The 20932-nt window shown below is 36.7% G+C and overlaps 2 protein-coding genes across 5 annotated transcripts in view; one reads left to right on the top strand and one right to left on the bottom strand.

The window, feature by feature from the left end:
- gemin5 (gem (nuclear organelle) associated protein 5) overlaps positions 1-14599 on the bottom strand; it is a 28940-nt gene extending 14341 nt beyond the window's left edge. For 2 of the 4 annotated variants that reach the window (XM_081391707.1, XM_081391708.1), the window contains exons 1-14: positions 14309-14599; positions 14074-14228; positions 11492-11673; positions 11247-11398; positions 8373-8474; positions 8143-8275; positions 7895-8057; positions 6276-6488; positions 6093-6178; positions 5796-5878; positions 5304-5440; positions 5154-5227; positions 3906-4084; positions 300-439 (exon numbers count right to left, since the gene is read on the bottom strand). In XM_081391707.1, the coding sequence (XP_081247833.1) occupies positions 300-439; positions 3906-4084; positions 5154-5227; positions 5304-5440; positions 5796-5878; positions 6093-6178; positions 6276-6488; positions 7895-8057; positions 8143-8275; positions 8373-8474; positions 11247-11398; positions 11492-11673; positions 14074-14228; positions 14309-14450 (1941 nt within the window). In that variant the 5' untranslated portion in view covers positions 14451-14599. The remainder of the gene's footprint in view (positions 1-299; positions 440-3905; positions 4085-5153; positions 5228-5303; positions 5441-5795; positions 5879-6092; positions 6179-6275; positions 6489-7894; positions 8058-8142; positions 8276-8372; positions 8475-11246; positions 11399-11491; positions 11674-14073; positions 14229-14308) is intronic. The other 2 variants (XM_081391705.1, XM_081391706.1) reach the window with 1 other exon arrangement.
- A 302-nt stretch (positions 14600-14901) lies between these two features.
- Positions 14902-18740, top strand: mrpl22 (mitochondrial ribosomal protein L22). Its single transcript, XM_081390242.1, has 8 exons — positions 14902-15076; positions 15318-15398; positions 15496-15538; positions 15706-15835; positions 15934-15999; positions 16902-16979; positions 17123-17192; positions 18429-18740. Exons 2-8 carry the CDS (start codon positions 15371-15373, stop codon positions 18635-18637), a joined length of 624 nt encoding a protein of 207 aa, XP_081246368.1. The 5' UTR covers positions 14902-15076; positions 15318-15370; the 3' UTR covers positions 18638-18740.
- Positions 18741-20932: the final 2192 nt, after the last annotated feature.

Below are 20932 nucleotides of genomic sequence, written 5' to 3'. Positions count from 1 at the left end.
ATGATGTTAGCCAATCATAACAGCGGTCGTTTACTGACAAGCCTTAAAGGAGCCGCCCCTTAAAAACTGATTATTTCAGACAGAGGTTCAGAATAAAGGTTAAAAATTATATATATATATATATATTTATTTTTTATAAGTGAATTATTACAATTAGAAGTGAACCTCAAGGAACATAAAAAAAAAAAAAAACTATAAAATAACCTTGAATTCGATTATATTACTGCGACATAAAATGTTTTTAAACTTAAAAAAAAAAAAAATTATAATAATAAATAATAAATAAAAGTATAACTTGCCTGAGAGGTTCCGTCATAACATGCAGTCACCAGACGCCCATCGTGATGGGGACTCCAGGCTAGGCCGGTGATTTTGTTGGTGTGACCAGAGAGAGTTCTGAAAGGTTCAGTCACCAGCACTGGATTCTCTGATGGGGTTTCTGTAAGTGAAAAACCTTAATAAGAAAAACAAGCAAATTCAAAGCCCTGATATACTTCAAGCTAAATCGAAGAAAGAACTAGTGTGACGTCACTTCGAGCAAAATCAGGCCAAAACAAAGTTCATTTGGAGTTGTTTCTGAAGCTTGCCAAAGTGAACTTTCCAAAAACACCTTCGAACTACCATTGGTCAGTGGTGATTACGTAATAGGTGGGTGTGGCTCTAAGGCGCTGCCTTCTTTGATGAGGAAATCTTCTCTCTGGTTCATTTCTTCTGTTCAGTCCGTCAAGGTCAAACATGAACTACGGAGAGCTACTTTACAGTAGAAATATAAGTCGTAATTCTACTTGAAAGCAACAATAGCCAGGTTTCCATTCCATTTTTGCGGAAAAAGGTTTAGTTCTTTAAAATGGTTACTGATATATAACTGATAGTAACACAATTTAGTACAGTGTTTAAATTCAGAATAGGTCGTTGTTTCTCCCATTCTTTAAATTATAGGCCTATTACCAAGCCTTCTTTTCAATCTACAGTCTAATAGGCCAATAAATTAAACAGAAAAATAATACAAACCTCTATCTGTTTCTGAATATTCCAAGTATTGATCTGAATAGCCTAAATAATGAAGTACAAAAAAACCCATGACACTTGTTAATAAAAAGTAGTTTATATATTTAATTTAATAATGTATAATAAAGTTTCAATTCAATTGGATCTTGAAAATCTCTCCAGCTTGTCAAATGAAGGGTGTTCTGAAGGCTGACAAAAAGAAAAGTAAAATACAAAAGTAATATGTTACTTCTGTATATGAATAAATAAAGCAGTAATTAATATGTCATAAAATCACGAGTTTGATTTCATGGTCAGCAGCTTTCCTAGGCTACAAGACAAATAAAACTCACAAACATGACAATTGTAAATCAAATTATTTTTTAAATACCATTTATTAATATGTAATATAATTTTATCTCAAACAAATTAGAAATATAGTGCGTTGAAAAGACTGTTTGTGAAGCTGTTTCATGACAACTCTCTCCGGGTCAGCGGCAGCGCCAACACAGCTTTGAATGTTGCGATATGATTTTGTCAAAGTTTAATAGACAGAATTGAAAGATCGCGTGGGTGTTTGAATCGAGATCACAGTCTTTTAAAGATGAATCGTGCAGCTCTATTGTCTTATCTCTCTCTCAGCATATGAGTAGCGCGGGGGCTTTTCAGTGCTTTCAGTCTCACATCTCTTCCATGCGTCCACTTATTATGTCACTCAACACTCATAGATAACGACACAATTCATCCTCTGTTGGAACGAAAGTGGCTAACCTCTGTCAACCTCATCTACAAGCAAGGACAAAAATAAAGCAATTGAATTTGAATTAATATCGATTCTGGAATAAAAAAATAGATTTTAGAATCGCAAAAAAAAAAATCAAGATAGCTAGGTGAAACAATTTTTTCTCCCAGCCCTAGTGAACATGATAGTTATTGTAGTTCTACACTAAATGCGAGTATGCATTTACTCATCTCACTTGCACAAGAACATATTCTGTATTCCTGAAAGCAAAAACAGTGAAATGTAAATTCAAATAATAATAATAATAAACAGAGCAATTCCAATAGGGTCCTCACACCATCAGTGCTAATATTACGCAATATTATGCCTTAATATTATGCAAACCTGCAACAATTAAACAGGTTAAATTACACAAATATACTTTGTGTTCAATCTTTATGTATTCAAAAAGTAATCTGTCTTACAACCTCCTGGACAACAACCAGTCTGGTTTCATAAGCGAACACTCAACTGGGACTGCCCTGCTCTCGGTTATTGAAGCTCTGAGATTGGCAAGAGCAGCTTCCAAATCCTCAGTACTCATCTTGCTGGATCTGTCGGCTGGTTTGGACACAGTTAACCACCAGATCCTCCTGTCAACCCTCATGATGAAGGGCATCTCAGGAACTGCACTCCAGTGGTTCAAGTCTTACCGATCAGGTATGTCCTTCAGGGTGTCGTGGAGAGGTGTCTAAGTTGCAACATCTAGTTACAGGGGTGCCTCAGGGCTCAGTGCTTGGACCACTTCACTTCTCCATCTACATGTCATCGCAAGGATCTGTCATTCAGAAAAATGTTTTTTCCTATCATTGCTATGCTGATGACATTTCTGGCTGGATGAAGGACCACCACCTTGCAAAGACAGACCTGCTTGGTCCCGGCCAACCCAACACTACACTACAACTTCTCCATTCAGCTGGGTTCGTCAGCCAGAACTCCATCAAGGTAAGCCAGGAACCTTGGAGTTGTGATTGATGAGAGTTATACTTCACAGACCACATTGCTAGAACTGCCCAGTCCTGCATATTTGCCTTATACAACATTAGGAAGATCAGGCCCTTCCTATCTGAGTATGCTACACAACTCTGAGCTTGTTTAAACCCAATGCTCTCTTGGCAGGCCATCCAGCATCAACTGTCAAACCTCTGCATCTGATCCAGAAGGCTGCAGCTAGAGTGGTCTTTAACAAGCCAAAGAGAGCACATGTCACACCTCTCCTCATAAAATTGCACTGGTTGCCAATTGCCACCCACTCCAGACCAGCCACTGGCTCTGCACCCCTAAACCTTGTGTTCTGCAAGTGAACGGTGCCTTGTGGTACCATCCCAAAGAGGCACGAAATCCCTTTCACAGACCTTTACCTGGACTATTCCCTGCTGGTGGCGTGACCTCCCTAACTCAACCCGAACTGCTGAGTCTTCAGCCATTTTCAAGAAAATGCTGAAGATGCATCTTTTTACGCAACACTTGCACTTACTATTCTATATCTATTATAATGTTTTTTTTTTCTTGCTATGTGTACTGTGCTGTACTAACTAGGACTGGTCACAGCACTTGCACATTGCTGCCCGATACGGGTTGGTTTGACTGCTTATGCTCTCCTCATTTGTAAGTCGATTGAATAAATGTTAATGTAAAGTCAATCTCACGTTATTAACCAGTGCCTTTGCTGCTGACCTTTGATGATATAATTCAACCATACTGATAAGCAAAAATGACTAGATTCACTTTTTTTGTTTTCTTTAAGAGTGTTGAACTCCCTCTACTGTACAGGTTTGAAATCCCTTCAGCCTGAGGCTTTTTCATTTCACTTTTGGTGTGAAAGGATCTTTACATTTGCCAAAAAAAAGTTCTCAATTTAATTAAAATACAAACAAGCAAGCCCAGACCAGGTCAGTAAACATTACAAAAAAGTAAGGTAACACATTTCCTTCCATAAAAAGTAACTAAGTAATGTAACTAGTCACTTTTTAGGGAGTAGGGTAATATAGTAACGCATTACTTTTAAAAGTAACTTTGCCCAACACTGCCAGTAGTACATATTATGTATACTGTGCACAGTATGTCATTTTTTTATTTTGCATGCATAGAATAGCTAAAAAGAAAAATTCAACAATGATGAAGAGCCGATTCTCACCAATGGCGCTCCTGAGGTCATGGACGTAGACTGTGGCATTACTGGAACCGGACGCCAGCAGATACTGAAGCTCCTTCTGAGAGTGTTCATGGTGCCAGCGCAGTGAATTTATGATCTTATGATGCTGCTGCACTGTGCACAAGATCTTCAGCATGGGAGCCTTCAACACCTCTATAGACCTACAACAAAAACCCTTACGGAGTGAGACACTTAATATAACCTCCGATAATGAGCTTTGTTTGATCCATAATACTGTTGCATATGATATATTTCATATTTAAAGACTAAATTAAATCAAAATAGATTCTGGTCTTATTGTGCACAATTTATGTGTCATTTTTAATCTTACATTTCTCTGATGTTTTTTGATGTTGTAACTAAATCCATGTGGAATGAGAAAAATGATCTTAAATATTTCAGCCTCATGACACAATTAAATCCAGATGGATACACTCAAGCCCCGTCCTACATCATTTCCTACTGAATATTAAAAAAATGTCTCTCCTTATTCGAAAATGAACCAAAACAACACTTTATAAGTAGGTTCAATTTGTTAACATTAGTTAATGATATCATGAACTAAAAATACTTTAACAGTATTGATTATTCTAGCTTACAAGCAAATACAATTTGTAGACACTACTGTTCAAAAGTTTGGGGTTGGTAAGATTTTTTTATGTTTCATAAAGAAATCTAAAATTAAAAAAAAAAAAAATTAATTAAAAACAATTCTATGATTTCACTCCCTATTCTAGCTTATGCAACTTTTTGAGCACTTGAGTTTGTTTGCCTTTTCACAATGAATCGCTTGCTGTATTCCTCATTTGTAAATCACTTTGAATAAAAGCTTTTGCAAATTAAATAAATGAATAAATAAAAATACAGTAAAACAGTAACATTGCGAAATATTATCACAATTTAAAATAACTTTTCAATTTTAATATATTTTAAAATGGAATTTTAAAAAAGATACATTTTCAGCATCATTACTCCAGTCTTCAGTGTCACATGACCCTTCAGAAATCATTCTAACATGCTAATTTGCTGCTCAAGAAACATTTCTTATTATTAACAATTTTGAATGTCAGTTGTGATACTTAGTAAAAAAAAAATTTGTGATGATGATAAATGATTAATAGATTAATACAATTAATATTAATTCATTACTAATGTTAACAAATTAAAACTTAATGTAAAGGGTTACCAATTAAGGTAAATGATTAACAATGGTTTGATTAACATTATTACCCATCTTCATTTCCAATGGCCAAAACGCTTCCATCCGGCTTCCAGCTCAGGTCTGTGTGTGGGGGGATCTTGTGCTGAAGAACAGAATAAGTTTTTCAATATGACCAAATTTAATAAAGACGAATATGAACGGGCGATTTCTCATCTTACTTTGATGCTGTTAGTGTCTCGGATGAGTTTGTCAATGTTACTGGCCTCCCCTGAGAGTTTCCAGGGGTCGTGCTGGAAGATGACCCCCTCTCCGGCACAGCTGTATAAGCTGTAGGACGGCTTGTCTCCCGATCCCCCTGAGCCACACACACGTACACAATTATTAGCGGGAACATCACCATTACTATTGCTCATCCCTTCAACAAACCCCTCTAAACAAACAAAAGCAATTATCTCCAGCCCCTCGAGCATCGGAGATGGATACGGTGATGAACGTGTCATTTGTCAGCAGCAGGGTGAAATTATGTTTTCATTCCTTGATTACCCAACAAACTCCACGGAGGGAAAGCAAGCATTTTGTTCACCCTCGCTCAATTACAGAGCGCGTTAAAGAGGAGCTGGGCATCACTTATTGCTGATGGATCGTTCTTGGCGCCACTTCAAGTTCAATGTTTACTGGGTCATGCGGGTGTGTTTAATGAATTGACTTACCGAAAGACATGGGCGGCACAGGAGGGCCCCATGAAAGAGAGTAGATGGTTCTGCGGTGGTAAGTGCTTGAGATTTGAGGAGGTCTGTGCGTGAAAACAAACAATGAAGTCAAATGTGTAATTTTCCATTTTTTTTTAAATGTATTTTAAAGTTTAATTGAATTACGCTGCCATAACTCTAAAAGTATTTTTTTTTTTCTATGATTGACTCTTGCATCAAAACGAACCTAAGGAATCGCAAGGTTCCATATTTCATATGCATAAATACAGTTCAAAAATGCACGTCTGTTGCTCTTACTTGTTAGAGTAAACTTCATATATTCCCACTTTACCATCGTCGGTACCAAACGCCAGAGAGCCCTCTTTTAGTGGATGCCATGCCAACTGTAAGAGAAGTGAGCAAAAAAAAGTGGGCTTGATTTTAAACTAACTGAATGGCACTGTGGGAAATATAACTGTGAATTAAACCCATCTGACTCACAGCTGTGACTTTAGATTTGATCCCTTGCCAGAATGTCTTGATGTCATATTGGTTCTGAATAGACATGGTGTTCCAGACCCGAATCATGCTGTCTCCGACCCCTAGAGCCAGACAGCCAGTGCCCACCGGAGAGAAGCTGAGGCAGTACACAAACCCACCCAGAGTGGGCAGAGTCCAACAGCACTCCAGAGACGCCAGGTCCCAACACTTAATCTGAAATAAGACATCCATACAGAATAAATATATAAATATAAATCATCACAAATCTCAGAATAGAATTAAACATAATTTTTAGCATTAATAAGAATGGAATGTACACAGGCTTTGTCTTGGCAGACTAGATCTGCTACGCTGCTGCTGGCATGAGTGAAGGCTACTGCCGAAACATGGACATTAATATAGGGAATAGGGATACAAGCTGCTGCAAGGAAAGTAGGGAGAACCCCTTGGCAGAACTAGGCAGGTGGTGCTGGGAAAGTAGGGGGGCTAGGAAAATTCGCATGGAGTTGAGCCAGCTCGTGTTGGAAATAAATATTTTACGTTAGACTGATTGGCCCAAAATACCCTAGCAACCACCCAGAACAACCTAGCAACGCCCTAGCAACTATCCAAAATACGATAGCAACCACCTAGCAACAGCATAGCAACTACCCAGAACACCCTAACAACCGCCTAGCAACACCATAGCAACCACCCAACATACCCTAGCAACCATCCAGTAACACCATAGCAACCCCCAGAACACCCTAGCAACTGTCTTGCAGCCACCCAGAACACCCTAGCAACTGCCTAGCAACACCATAGCAACCACCTAGCAATGCCCTAGAAACCATCCAAAATACCCAAGCAACCACCTAGCAACAGCATAGCAACCACCCAGAACACCCTAGGCAACCACCCAGAACACCCTAGTAACCACCCAGAACACCTTAGCAACCCACTAGAAACACCCTAACAACCGTGCCGAATTTTGCCACTGCAAGCACCACTTCACATTTTCTTCAGGAAATGTACATTCTAGTTTAGTATTTATTTCTGAATTTGGGGTGAAAATACCCTAGATTCACTCACAACTTACTCCACCTTATTATTGTAATAGTAATTTGTTTAACAAATAGACAAATAATGGTAACACCTTATTTTATAGCCCTGTTCCCCACGTACATACTATGTACTTCTTATAGTAATTACAATAACTGGGTAATAACTAGATACTAACCCTGAACATAACCCTAAACCTAAACTTCTCACTAAGCTCTGAATGATAACCCCTGTGGTTACCTTATATTAACCAGTTCTTTCTTAGGTAAGTACGCTGCAAGTACACATATGTGAACGACCGTACTGTAAAATAAAGTGCAACCCAAATAATTATGCATTATATATTTACTTCTCACACATTTTTGGAGAATGTTACTAACAAAAAGTATTGTGGTGGTATCACAATACACTGATGATACTCATATACCATGATATTGAAAGATTATCACATTTAAATTCCATGGTAATATCATACCTCAGTTTTAGAAAATGGTGTTTTTGTAGGGAGAAATAAAGGTTATTTATTCTGTATTGTTGAAAATGGTTTACAAGCACATGCTAATGGAGGAGGATCTCACCTCTCGGTCCATTGAGGTGCTGATCAGAAGCTCTCTGTCCCCTGAGCGAAACGAGCTCATGTTGAAGACGATACGGCTGTGATTCTCTCCATCTGGGGAACTGCCCAACAGACTCCACTTCTGCTTGCCTGACTTCACGAGATCCCACATTACGATCTCACCGCTGCACGACAACATCCGCAGTGAGTCGACTCATGTTCGTTTACGACAAAACATCCTCCAACACACAATAACCAAACACAACATACCCAAAACAGCTGGACACAATCTGTGAAGGTCTCCCTTTAGGCCAGTGGACCGTCAGCCAAAGTCTTTCCTTCAATGCTGGATCAACTCCCACTCCTCGTCTCTTCAGGAAGGGAAGTTTCAGCGTCATTACACCTGAAAAGAGACACACGGTGACCTCAATGAAACCGCACCTGAAAGCTACAATAAACCAGTCTGTGCAATCTTTGGGTTATGAATCTTTCTATGTCACCTTTGCCTCTGGCTGTGCTCCATATCCGCACAGTCTGATCTCGACTACCCGACGCCAGGTAACACCCCACTTCTGCTCCTTCTGTCGCCAAATTGCTTCCATCTACGGAAAGAGTCAAGGACATGTCACTTGTTTTGTTTTTGTCCAATCTATTTTTGTCCAAAACTTTTTTGACAGCCAAACTCCTTAAACATCAAATATTTAATTTAAATAATATAGTATTTTAAGTTAATCTTTCAATAATTTAACGACACATTCGCATGTTCATGGTTCTCAAATGTCAGGTCACATGGTTCATACTTGGGTTCACTCTTTACAGGAACCAACTGACACTAGTTACAAGAGAAATACTGTATGTATGTCTTAAATTCTTCATTTTCAAACATATAAACGGACATACGAACATGTCACACTCTCAAGCTTTTACTGGGAATATTGAGGAAATCATGTAAACCGTGTGTGTTCGCACTTGTAGTTCTATTTGCTTGGTTCGTTTGGTCCGGACCAAAACAAAAAACATTTAGCCCTGGTCTGTTCAGTGTTCACATTTGCATTTTAACAGCGAACCTAAAGATACCAAACCTAAAGGCATAGGTATATGTTCACAACCTGATTGGTCGGATTTTATTACGCATATTTCGCGTCGGAACTTACCGAACATCCAAAACAATGAATAAATGCGCTTGTTGTTTGTGCGTAGCCTGCATGTGATGGTATTTTGACCAGCTGAGAACTCGTGAAGAGATTATAAAATGTGTTAAGGAGTCCAAACAGTGGCAGGAATCCCTCCGTCACACACACACACACACACTTGAAGATCTGCTGCAAGAAGGCGTCGTTTCTGACGCCTGTACCGAACTGTGATGGGCAACATCGCAACTGTGACGATAAAAAACAGGTATGCTTGAGCCTTCTGTCCTTTTAGGGTGGCATCTTGTGACATGTCCCATTTTTGGTTTGTTTACAAGTTTTTGTCAGTGTTGCGTTCAGATTTCATTCGAGCCGCACAAGAGTTCATTTGGTCCAAAGGAACTTAAGTGCGGCTCGAATAAAATATGAACTGTTTGGTGCGCACCAGGGTTCGGATGGCAGAGTTCATTTTAATTTAACCAAACCTGCCAAGTATGTCCACAAAAATGTTGGAACTTATGTGAACCTAGTGCACCTTTTGTTCCCAAATACACATTAAACTCACAGCACAAAGTAGAAATGTAATTTATAAGACGCAGCATTTACTGTGAACACAGTAGCTCTGAAAACACATCATTATAAGCTCATGTAATTCATGTAAATGAACGAGGTGATATTTTAGTTTCATTGACATACTATTTTAGTTTTTAATATTTTGAATACATTTTTATTTTCATATTTTCTGTTTTGATGTTTTAGTAATTTTGTTGTCTGTTTTTGTCATTGCAATTTTATCACCACTTATGTTTTATTTTGATTAATTGCGCAGCCCCATTTGTTTATTTTAATGTTACATTCGATTGAATTAACCAGCTTTTCATCAAATCACAAACCCCCTGCAGTTCCCTTCATTTAAAGGAACACTCCACCGTTTTTTGAAATAGGGCTTATTCACCTCCTTTCCTACATTTAGATAGGTGGGCAAATGCATCTTTGTCTCAGTGCATGCATTGTTTTAGTTTGACAGGGTCAGCGCTAGCTTAGCTTAGCACAATGAATGGAATCCTTTGTTGCCAGCTAGCATGTCTTCTTGTGGCCTGCCTATTCACAACAAGTACAAATAGCGATGCAGATTAACACTAGGCGATTTCCTAGGCAGATACTGACTTGGGACTATATTAGGGGGAAGCACAGGCGAAGATATATCGCGCAACACATGAAATCCTCGGTAGCTGTGACACAACTGCGGGCACGCTCATCTTGATCTGACACGTTGAGCCTGGTCATCGATGTCAGTAACTTGTCCCACTCGCCACAGCACAGACACTCTATTTCAGTCGGCATAGATTGGCATATTCCCCCACATTCACACTGTCACCAGTTCGTGTTGGCTCTAATCCTCACGTCCTCAGGCTGTTGAGCGATCGCAACCTCCTCCTCCTGTCGTTCTATTTCCAAAGCACGCAGCTCATCTTCTGAAAACTCTGGTTCATAGAGGTATGGTTCTGTATCTTGACTGTCTGAGAAGTCACCCTCTTCGTCTCTCACAAAATCAGCCGTGTTCATGTACTGTAGGAAAAATAGCCAGCTACTATTCACGCCGGTATGTTGACGGAAGTCGTGGGATTTCATGTGTTGCATGATATCTCTGCGCCCAAGTAGCAGTGCTTCGCCTGTGCTTCCCCCTAATATAGTCCCAAGTCAATATCTGCCTAAGAAATCGCCTAGTGTTAATCTGCATCGCTATTTGTACTCGTTGTGAATACGCAGGCCACAAGAAGTAATTAGGTGGGGGGTTTTTTATCACTTTTACTCAGGACATGCTAGCTGGCAACAAAGGATTCCATTCATTATGCTAAGCTAAGCTAGCGCCAACCCTGTCAAACTAAAACAATGCATGCACTGAGACAAAAATGCATTTGCCCACCTATCTAAATGTAGGAAAGAAGGTGAATAAGCCCTATTTCAAAAAACGGTGGAGTGTTCCTTTAAGAAACCCTTTATTCATTTATATAAAAAGACGCTAATTTTAAATTTTTAACATCACATGATGTTATATTATGTTAAATTATATTTTTTTATGTATTATATTTAAATATATATTCTGTGGAAGTCTCAGGACCAAAAAATGTTCGTCCAATCATTGCATTTGGTTGCTATTGCTAGACGCTCTGAAATGACCTACCCTACCTTTAATAGTAATAACTCACTGACTGAGGTAAGACGGATCTTGAAGTTCCTTACCTGCGTTTTCTTCTGACCGTCCGTATAGAGGCTCTTCTCTGGGACAAGGGCACCATGCCAACGCATGAATCTCATCATCATGCCCCCTCAGTCGATGAATCACCTCCCCTTTCTTACTGATGTCTATTACTACTATCATTCCATCCTTATACCTTTAGGAGGAAGCATATACAATTAGCAAGCATCACTAAAGAGTCAGGGTCTCTCTAGGATCACAATTAAATAATAAAATAACAAGCCTCTACCCCACTGCGATGTAGTTTTCTTCATGTGGAGAGCAGGACACGCAGAAGATTGTTCGAGGTTCAGGGAAGAAGCTCTGGGTGTCATTACTGCTGAACCAATAGCACACCACGATGCCCTTCTCATCTCCTGTGACCAGCAGAAGTTTCTGCACTGGAGACCAGTGGACCGCAGTGATGGTGCTCTGTTCAAACACAAACACACCATTTACATTTGTTGATCATGTACATGCAGGGCCTTAAACTAACTTTTTGCCACACCTGCCAATAGCCGGCGACTTAAGAAAATGTCCGGCATAACTACTTTTTACCAGCCATGAAACTGTTTTTGCAAAAATGGGTAGTTATGACACCAAAATGTTATATAGCCTACTAGTTAAAATTCACTATTTTTGCAGTTACAGAAATGTAATAAAGTAATCAAATGTAAAATAGCAGAGTCTTCACTGTATAAATTAAGCATAGATTAATCCTTATTAAAGTTACAATAGTTATTCAGTCAAGGGCAGTGAGTGATTTGTCTGTGTCTTTTGTTGTTTGATTAACAGGTAGCCTATAAATATAGGCTGCTGTCACTTTAAGAGATAATGCATGAATGCAATACTGATACACATGCGTTTTCTTTCTCAACTGTTTATGTTCACTTAAAGGGATAGTTCACTTTAAAATGAAAATTCTGTCATCATATACTCACCCTCATGTTGTTTCAAACCTGTATGAATTTCTTTCTTCTGCTGAACAGAAAGGAAGATATTTAGAAGAATATCAGTAACCAGACAGTTTCTGGTCTCATTGACTTCCAAAGTAGGAAAAAAATATACTATGGAAGTCAATGAGACCAGAAACTGTCTGGTTACTGATATTCTTCTAAATATCTTCCTTTCTGTTCAGCAGAAGAAAGAAATTCATACAGGTTTGAAACAACATGAGGGTGAGTATATGATGACAGAATTTTCATTTTAAAGTGGAGTATCCCTTTATAACTTTATAACCAGACATAACTGACTATGTTCACAAGGATACTCGCCAATACGGGCATATAAGCGCAAGAATTCGCGCGCTGTCTGAGACATGGATTTATGGGGGCGAAGATGTTTGCATACAGAAAATTTCCCACACAGAGAGTAACTAATTGAGTTCCCTTTCGCATCTGTTTGCCCTTGAGTATTTTAATTGGCAAGACTTAAACTTTCGTGATGATGCAGCAGTGGCCCGCTAACTGGACTGAGCGTCGTTCGCGTTTGTTCATGTTCTCACAACATTGCAAGTATTCATAAAAATATATTACCAGACAACTTGGCTTTTCATATACTGTACTCGCCAATGCTGATTTTTACTCAAATTTGGCACTTGGCAAGTGTTAATTTTAGGCCCTGTGAACATGTGTTTTATGCCGTGCAAACTTAAAAAGTTAGTATTTTGTCACTATGAAATCAGAATTGACAATTCTTATTTTTATGGAATATTGTAATGTTTATTTAAAAAATATATATATTATAATAATATATATATAAAAAAAAAAAAATATATATATATATATATATATATATATATATATATATATATATATTAGGGCTGTCAAAAGATTAATCGCGATTAATCGCATCCAAAATAAAAGTTTGTGTTTACATAATATATGTGTGTGTACTGTGTATAATTATTTTGTATATATAAATACACACACATGCATGTATATATTTAAGAAATATTTGCATACATATACTGTATATATTTATATATAATTTATATTATTTTATATAAAAATTACACATTTTTCTTAAATATATACAAGCATGTGTCTGTATATATATATATATATATATATATATATATATATATATATATATATATATATATATATATATATATGACCCTGGATAACAAAACCAGTCACAAGTTGCACTGGTATATTTGTGGTAATAGCCAAAAATATATTGTATGGGTCAAAATTATAGATTTTTCTTTTATGCCAAAATCATTAGGATATTAAGTAAAGATTGTGTTCCATGAAGATATATTGTAAATTTCCAACTGTAAATATATAAAACATTTATTTTTGTGAGTGAATGCAGCACAATCGCCAACATTACTGAACAACTTTAAAGGCGATTTTCTCAATGTTTCGATTTTTTTTGCGCTGTCAGATTCCAGATTTACTTCCAGATCGGCCAAATATATATCCTAACAAACCATTCATCAATGGAAAGCTTATTTATTCAACTTTAATATGATGTATACATCTCAATTTCAAAATTGTTTACCCATGTGACTGGTTTTGTGGTCCAGGGTCAAATAATTATATATATATATAATATAATTATGTTATGTTATAATTATATATATATATAATATAATTATAATTATATATATATATATAATTATTTAAATTTATATTTACACATTAGATATGTACTGATAAGAGTTATTTAGTTAGATGTGGAAACAGTGTAAATGTAGGTAAGGCAATTAAAAATCGTTATACTTTTGGTATATCTGGTAAAAGTGAAAAAGTGCAGACAGAGAACTACAATCTAGAACAACTTGTGAGTCAGTCACAAATCCATAAAATAAAAATATTCACTCACTTGGTGGACATTATGCTCTTTCAGTAGAATTTTCTGCTCAGAATCCCAGATTTTGACTGTCTTATCGTCTGAAGTGCTGGCACAAATGTGTTCTTGTCCATCATAGGAGCAAAATGCAAAACCAGAAACTCGTTCCGTGTGTCCACTGAGTTCACCTGCGGAAAGAACGACTGATCTGATCAGATCGATGTGATTTTGCAAGCGCTAAACACTGAATGAAAGCACCGGCTCTTACCTGTGACTGCTGGAGAAGCTGCGGTCACATTTAGCAGATAGATGTTATTCTTTGCTCCAAAACCCAGCACTCCCTTTCCATTTATGTCACTGCAGCGGGAACAGTACCAGTTTGGAGAGGCTGGCAGATGTCTTTGGTGCATTATAAAGAGCAAGTGATCGCTGCATCAAGATCAGAAAACTAATCTACGGATGGTGACAGACAGTGAATTCACTTCTCACATGTACTCATGCTGCCGAAAACACACCAGCTGCCGAATAACGACAGCGTGTGTTGTAAAAAATGATACGGAACGCGAGAAGGGACCACAGACACAGTCAAATCTTTTTTTAAGACCAACCTTCAATAAACATGTTGGCCGGAAAATATTTTAGTGGGCCTTATTTTTAATTTGAATATTTTAGTAGGAAACAATCCTTCCATTAATAATAAAAAGTATAACTTTAAAATCATTTGCAGTGACACTTGCCGTAAAGCAAAGCGTCGTAACGTATTCCCATATAATTTCCAAGAATCGGTTCTTTCGGATAGTTCGTTTCAAAGAACCGGTTCTAAACACAATTTTAGTGAGTCTTTTACACGAGTCAGTCCGTGATATCCTAGTTACCTACTCTAAAACGTCCCAGTAAAGCTAGTATGTAGGTACTTACTGATGTTTTTTTTTTCTATTACATTTGGAGTATGTTGTAATTTAATATGAGACTGTTCAGTTGTTGTTCAGTAAGCTCATAAAATGCAACGTCATTAAGAACCTACCTTATTAAGAAGGTAACACTTTATTTTAAGGTGACTTAGTTACACGTTACTACTTGTATAGTATAATAACAGAAAATGATGCATAATTAAAAGTAACTAACCCTAAACCAAACCCTCTGTAGTAAGTAGGTACATGTGGTTAATTAATATTACTCAGTACTTATTTGAGTAAGCTTGATAACTAAAAATAATACAAAAATTCACTTCAAATAGTATTTTTTGACTGACTTTATTCAACCGACTCATCTAAAAGATCCGAATCAAAAGGACGATTCCCTCACGAATCGGACATCTCTAACGATCAATATGGCGGCCTCCGCAGTGACATGGTCTGGTAAGTCAAATCAAATATACTTACGTTGTATTTATATTTATATTGGCATTTCAGTTGCTTTTGGTTTAACTGGGAATTATATGAACATTATCGACAGGTTTAGCCTCCATTGGTCGTGCTTGTGGACATATTCGCTCTAGGTAAGAACATCCCATGCAGTTGCTGTGCAAAGGAAAGGACACAGAATGTGTCTCAAATAGCTATCTAGATAAATAGTATTTCTGGCCGTCAAAATAGATCGCTAGGTTTTGAGACACAGCCTATGTATTCTCTAATGTTTTTCGGTCTGTCTTGCTCTTTTTATCAGGTTGCTTGGATCTACATTATCACAAGTGTCATGTCTTCACACAAGCCCAGAGTTAAACAGCAAACACTGGGAAAGGAGAAATCTGACTGTATATCCACCACAAAAGAAAGATGAACCACGCAGACCAGCTGTTAGTAATACACTTAATTCACTTTTACAGTTTGTGAATGAATGAAGTTCATTAAATTATGCTGGGTTTGACTTGTGTTTTGTGTGTGTGTGAAATAGGAGATCCATCACTGCAGACGTCAGATTAAATACAGCAAAGACAAGATGTGGTACTTGGCTAAATTGGTGAGTGATCGGTATGTGCTATGTTCACGGATAATAGGACTACTGTCAAATAAAAGAAAATAAAATAAGAACGAATAATCAAACTACAAGCAACAGCACAAATAAATACAATAGAGCAAAGCTTTTCAGGTTTTTCAAGCATCTAGCAGTAGTTTTCTGGTGCAGAAATTGAATAAAGTTATCAAATGTAAAATAACAGCATTTAATTTTCACTGTATAAATTAAATAAAGATGAATTAATAAAGATACAAAAGCTAATCAGTCAAGAGCAGGAAGTGATTTCCTTGTCTTTTGTTGTTTAATTTACAGGAATATTTAGGCTTCTGTCACTTTAAGACATGATGCACTGATCCAGTACTTGGATACTGTACACATGCTTTGTCTTTCTCGACTGTTTACGTTCACTTAAGACATAACCTACTACGTTTGCTAGGATACATTTTGGTGAATTTGTCCGTTCAAGCGCAAGACTTGAAAGAAAACTCAATATTTGTGCGTTGTCTGAGACGGCTGTTTAAACTGGCAAGGCTTAAATTAAATGAGTTTAGTTTACACCCAGATGACAACATGTGCAGTTCAGGTCTCTCCTGCGCTCGCGCGCTATCAACACCCGGGTGATGACGGCGTAAATGACTGGTCGTGTTCAAGAATACGGCACACGCATTGAACAAAGTTGAACTCTGTCTGTCTGTTTTACGCGTCGTTATTTTCAACAAACCAAATTATAGATGCGTCGTCAGATTTGAGATGAACCGCGATGCAAGTGTTTTATTTTATTTTATTTTATTAATTTATTTATTTAATTATCCGAGAATGTTGATAATTACATAATATAGCATATGGCGTAATGATGATGATATACTATAGAGTTGCATTATTTTAGTGATGAATGTGTTTTACAGCTCAGAGGTATGACCATTGACCAGGCATTAACTCAGCTCGAGTTCAACGACAAGAAGGGAGCTAAAATAATCAAAGAGGTAAAAATACAGTGATATGACTTGAAACTGCTCAAATAATATTGATTAAAATATGTTTTTGCTGCGAAAACAATGTGATCATACAATGTCACACTTCAAAATCTGTTTTAGAAGCCGTAAGGTTTTAAATGTTTGTGTTAAAGGTTCTTTTGGAAGCGCAGGAGATGGCGGTCAAGAATCACAATGTGGAATATAAATCAAATCTATATATTGGTAAGTCACAAACATGCCAAACATTAACATCAAAGTTATTAGCACTTTTTCTTTTACTAGTTATTTTTGTGTTTTTTGTGCATCCTTTTTTGATTTTTTTTACTTTTGTACAAGTTTATCTTAAATATTCTGTGAACATTACCCTGCTTTCATAAGCATCTGTCACTCATCAGCGATACAATCCATAGATATTAAACTTTTCATTAAACCATAAAATAATTCACAAGTGAACATCTTGACATGCTGGCAAAAAAAAGAAGAAAAAAAAGAAATTAAGTGCTTTGACTTGCTTGCAAAAAAAAATATGTGACTCAACCAAAAGAGAAAAAACAATTGGTGAAAATCATTTTGTTGAAAAAACAAATTTGAGAAAAAATAATGGGTGCTTTTTCTTGCAAAATGTTTTGGTAACACTTTACTATAAGGTCTCTGTTAACATTAGTAAATGCATTAACTAACATGAACTAAGTGCAAAATATAAGCATTTATTAATCGTTGTTAATGTTCACGTCAGTTCTCAGTGCATTAACTAATGATAACAGATACAGCTTTGGACCTTCGATATGTTTTAGTAAATGTTGAGATTTACGTTAAAGGGATAGTTCACCCAAAAATGAAAATTCTGTCATCATTTACTCTCCCTCTAGTTGTTCCAAACCTGTATGATTTCCTTTCTTCTGCTAAACACAAAAGAAGATATTTTAAAGAAGGTTGGTAATTAAACAGTTGCTGGTCCCCATTGACTTCCATAGTATTTTTTTTTCCTACTATGGAAGTCAATGGGGTCCATCAGTCGTTTGGTTACCGACTTTCTTCAAAATATCTTCTTTTGTGTTCAGCAGAAGAAAGAAAGTCATACAGGTTTAGAACAACATGAGGGAGAGTAAATGATGACAGAATTTTCATTTTTGGATGAACTATCCCTTTAACTAAGTTACATAAATGCTGTAGACGTAATGCTCATTATTAGTTCATTAACTAATGTAATAAAATAAACCCTTATTGTAAAGTGTTACCAATATTTTGTTGGATAAAGACAAAATAAATCCATATTTTGCATGAAAAGGCATTATTATTTTAGCTTAATTCCAATGTTTTATGTTTTGTCTGTAATGTATGCTTCTGACTTTTGTAATATATTTTGAGTAATATATTTGTAAAAATGGCTGTTGGATTTCAAAGTAAACCAGTCATTCTAACAGTTGAATTATATTTTCTTCGGTCTGACTTCTACAGCCGAGTCGTTCTCTGGCAAAGGAAAATACCTGAAGCGCATTCGTTTTCATGGACGTGGCATGTTCGGCATCATGGATAAAGTGCACTGCCACTACTTCGTAAAGCTTGTTGAGGGGGCGCCGCCCAACGTCGAGCAGAAGACCGGATTCGACCAGGCCAAGGAGTATGTTCAGCAACTGAGGAACCGAACAATTATTCACTCACTGTAGTGTAAAATTAACATTGATTTTTTTGGGTATTGTGTTCATGTAAATAATAATTGAAGAATAAAGAAATCATGCCAAGCACAGCTTTTGTTTAAGCTTGTGGTTCAATATGTATGTGTGTATATATATATATATATATATATATATATTAGTATGTATATGTTGGGGTCGAAGTAACAATTCGAAAAACAAGTCATTTTCTCAAGGAACAAAATGTCTGGGTCATTTTGACCCAAAATGGCTTTAAATAGATTTTTTCTTTCTCAAAAAAATGAGTGCTCAATTAGATGGTACAAGACCTTGCTTCATTTTCATCCACCTGAAATTGGGGAACATGCACAAAAAAACTACAGTCAAGGTGTTTTTGTGGTTGAAGAACAAAAACTCCCTAATCCAATGTCTCCTTGGGTCAATTTGACCTGTCATTGAAATGAATGGGAAATGGGGCAATGTTTTTTCTTTTTCTTTTCATTAATAAAACAAGACCTGGCACAGTCCAGAGCGCGCACACACACACACACACAGTTAGATTTGAACACATATACAATGCAAACCCTCATATGGACTAATTCTATCTTTATTATATTCATTATTAGGCAAGTCTTGGCAGATGTTTTCTGGAACTTTCTCAAATCATGCTGGTGAACATGATTATCATGTTTTACACAAGCTTCAAGAGCAGCTTAAGTGCTGCTGTCATTTCAGCAAAAACAATAAAAAGAAAGATATTAAAGAAACTTTTGTACTAAATCAGAAAAGAATGTAAAACTAGAAATGAATCACTGATGCTTGGATTCTGCGTTATATCAGGTAGGCCTATAAATTATTTGAATATATAAAACTGTTTCATGTGCGCAGGGAGGAATGCAATGAATTTTTTATTTGTAGAAAATGGATTCAACTCACCCAAAAATATTCAATGCCAAATTACCTGAAACCCTTCCAGCTCTGGTTGTTCTATCTGAAACAGGCACGGTCCTCTATCCTATTATGCAGTGTCATTAGTCCCCCTCATTAAATTAGGAGGGTGAAATTGAAGTAGCTCCTTAATGGCATATAATTTGAGGGAATAGTGTTGCTTTGTGCGTTTCCCTCATCTATCAGCCGAGACCTTGTACACCTTGAATCTGATCGTAAAAGAGTGTTCCACCCTTCCAAAACCAGCAAGGCCTTAATGTTTGACATCCCACCAGATTAACTAACAAAATATGAACTGTTTGAAAAGTATCCCTTGTGAAAAAGAAATGTGCCTTGGATTGAATATGCACACAGTGTACAAGTATTTAAAATATACTGTTAAAATACAGTATCTTCCTGTTTATCTCAAACAGTAAACCATGGCACTAGCGATGCCAAGTCATGGGTTTGCTTCCCATGGAAAGAAAGAACTGATAAAATGTTTACCTTGCAATGTTATTCGCTTTGGATGTAAGCGTCTGCCAAATGCTTAAATGTAAATGTTAAAGAACTATACTTGCAGGTAATATTCACGCTTAAGTACACTTTTTTGAAAAGTGCACTTTGCAATAATGTCAAATTAAAAATTTTACTTTAAAGTACATTTTAAATCATGTTTTAATCATCTTTTTTCAGGCTTCTGATGTGTTGCTAAAGTACTTGATTATAATTTTAACAGCAGTGTTATTTGATATTACATTTAAAGTTAATATATTTTACTTATACTAAATTGCAATTACAAATATATTTGAATATATGACATGCAAGTTTCAATAGAAATACAAAGTTCTGTCATGAAACTCTAGGTAGGGCAGACTGATCTGCTTGCAATCGCATCGTTCTCTATAGGGCACAGCTGATTGGTTCCTGCTGTATCAATAGCCAATGAGCACGCTGCTCAACCTTCAAATACTGGTCAGCATTTGCAGCACTCTTTCAGAAACCCTCCACCTTCCCCAGCTCCACCTGTATAGATCTGCTACGGGTAATTCATGTATGCTATATTGCACAGCAGCAGCACTAAGCTCACAGCAGCGTGTCGTGTATGTATTGGCATTTGGCAGTAGCAAGTCCTGTATTTTTCAAAGACAATAGAAGTAATTATGAAATTACATATAAAGATGAAGTTAAGTCCCATTAAAGTAGGTCAAAAAAGCACTCTTAAATTCAACTGCATTTAATATAAGTTTAAACTTTTATACTTTTTCATTTAATTGTGAGTAACAAGTGTTTGAAAACTACATTCTATAGTTTCCTTGTTGGTTATTTGTTGTTGCCTTGCGTAAGGCAATTGGATCCTACTCTGCTTCGTCTTTAAAGTTCACTGTTCGTTATACATTT

The sequence above is a fragment of the Scardinius erythrophthalmus genome, assembly GCF_964197995.2.
Source record: "Scardinius erythrophthalmus genome assembly, chromosome: 17".
Taxonomy (NCBI): Eukaryota; Metazoa; Chordata; class Actinopteri; order Cypriniformes; family Leuciscidae; genus Scardinius; species Scardinius erythrophthalmus.
The sequence above is the reverse complement of the archived record's forward strand: the minus strand, read 5'-3'. Positions and strand labels throughout refer to the sequence as shown.

What these genes read in the sequence shown, in the direction of transcription:
- mrpl22 (XM_081390242.1), top strand. Translation starts at nt 15,371, where the DNA reads ATGGCGGCCTCCGCAGTGACATGGTCTG. An exon ending in CTCCGCAGTGACATGGTCTG is followed by an intron (nt 15,399 to 15,495) that starts GTAAGTCAAATC and finishes CATTATCGACAG; the next exon opens with GTTTAGCCTCCATTGGTCGT. An exon ending in TGTGGTACTTGGCTAAATTG is followed by an intron (nt 16,000 to 16,901) that starts GTGAGTGATCGG and finishes TGTGTTTTACAG; the next exon opens with CTCAGAGGTATGACCATTGA.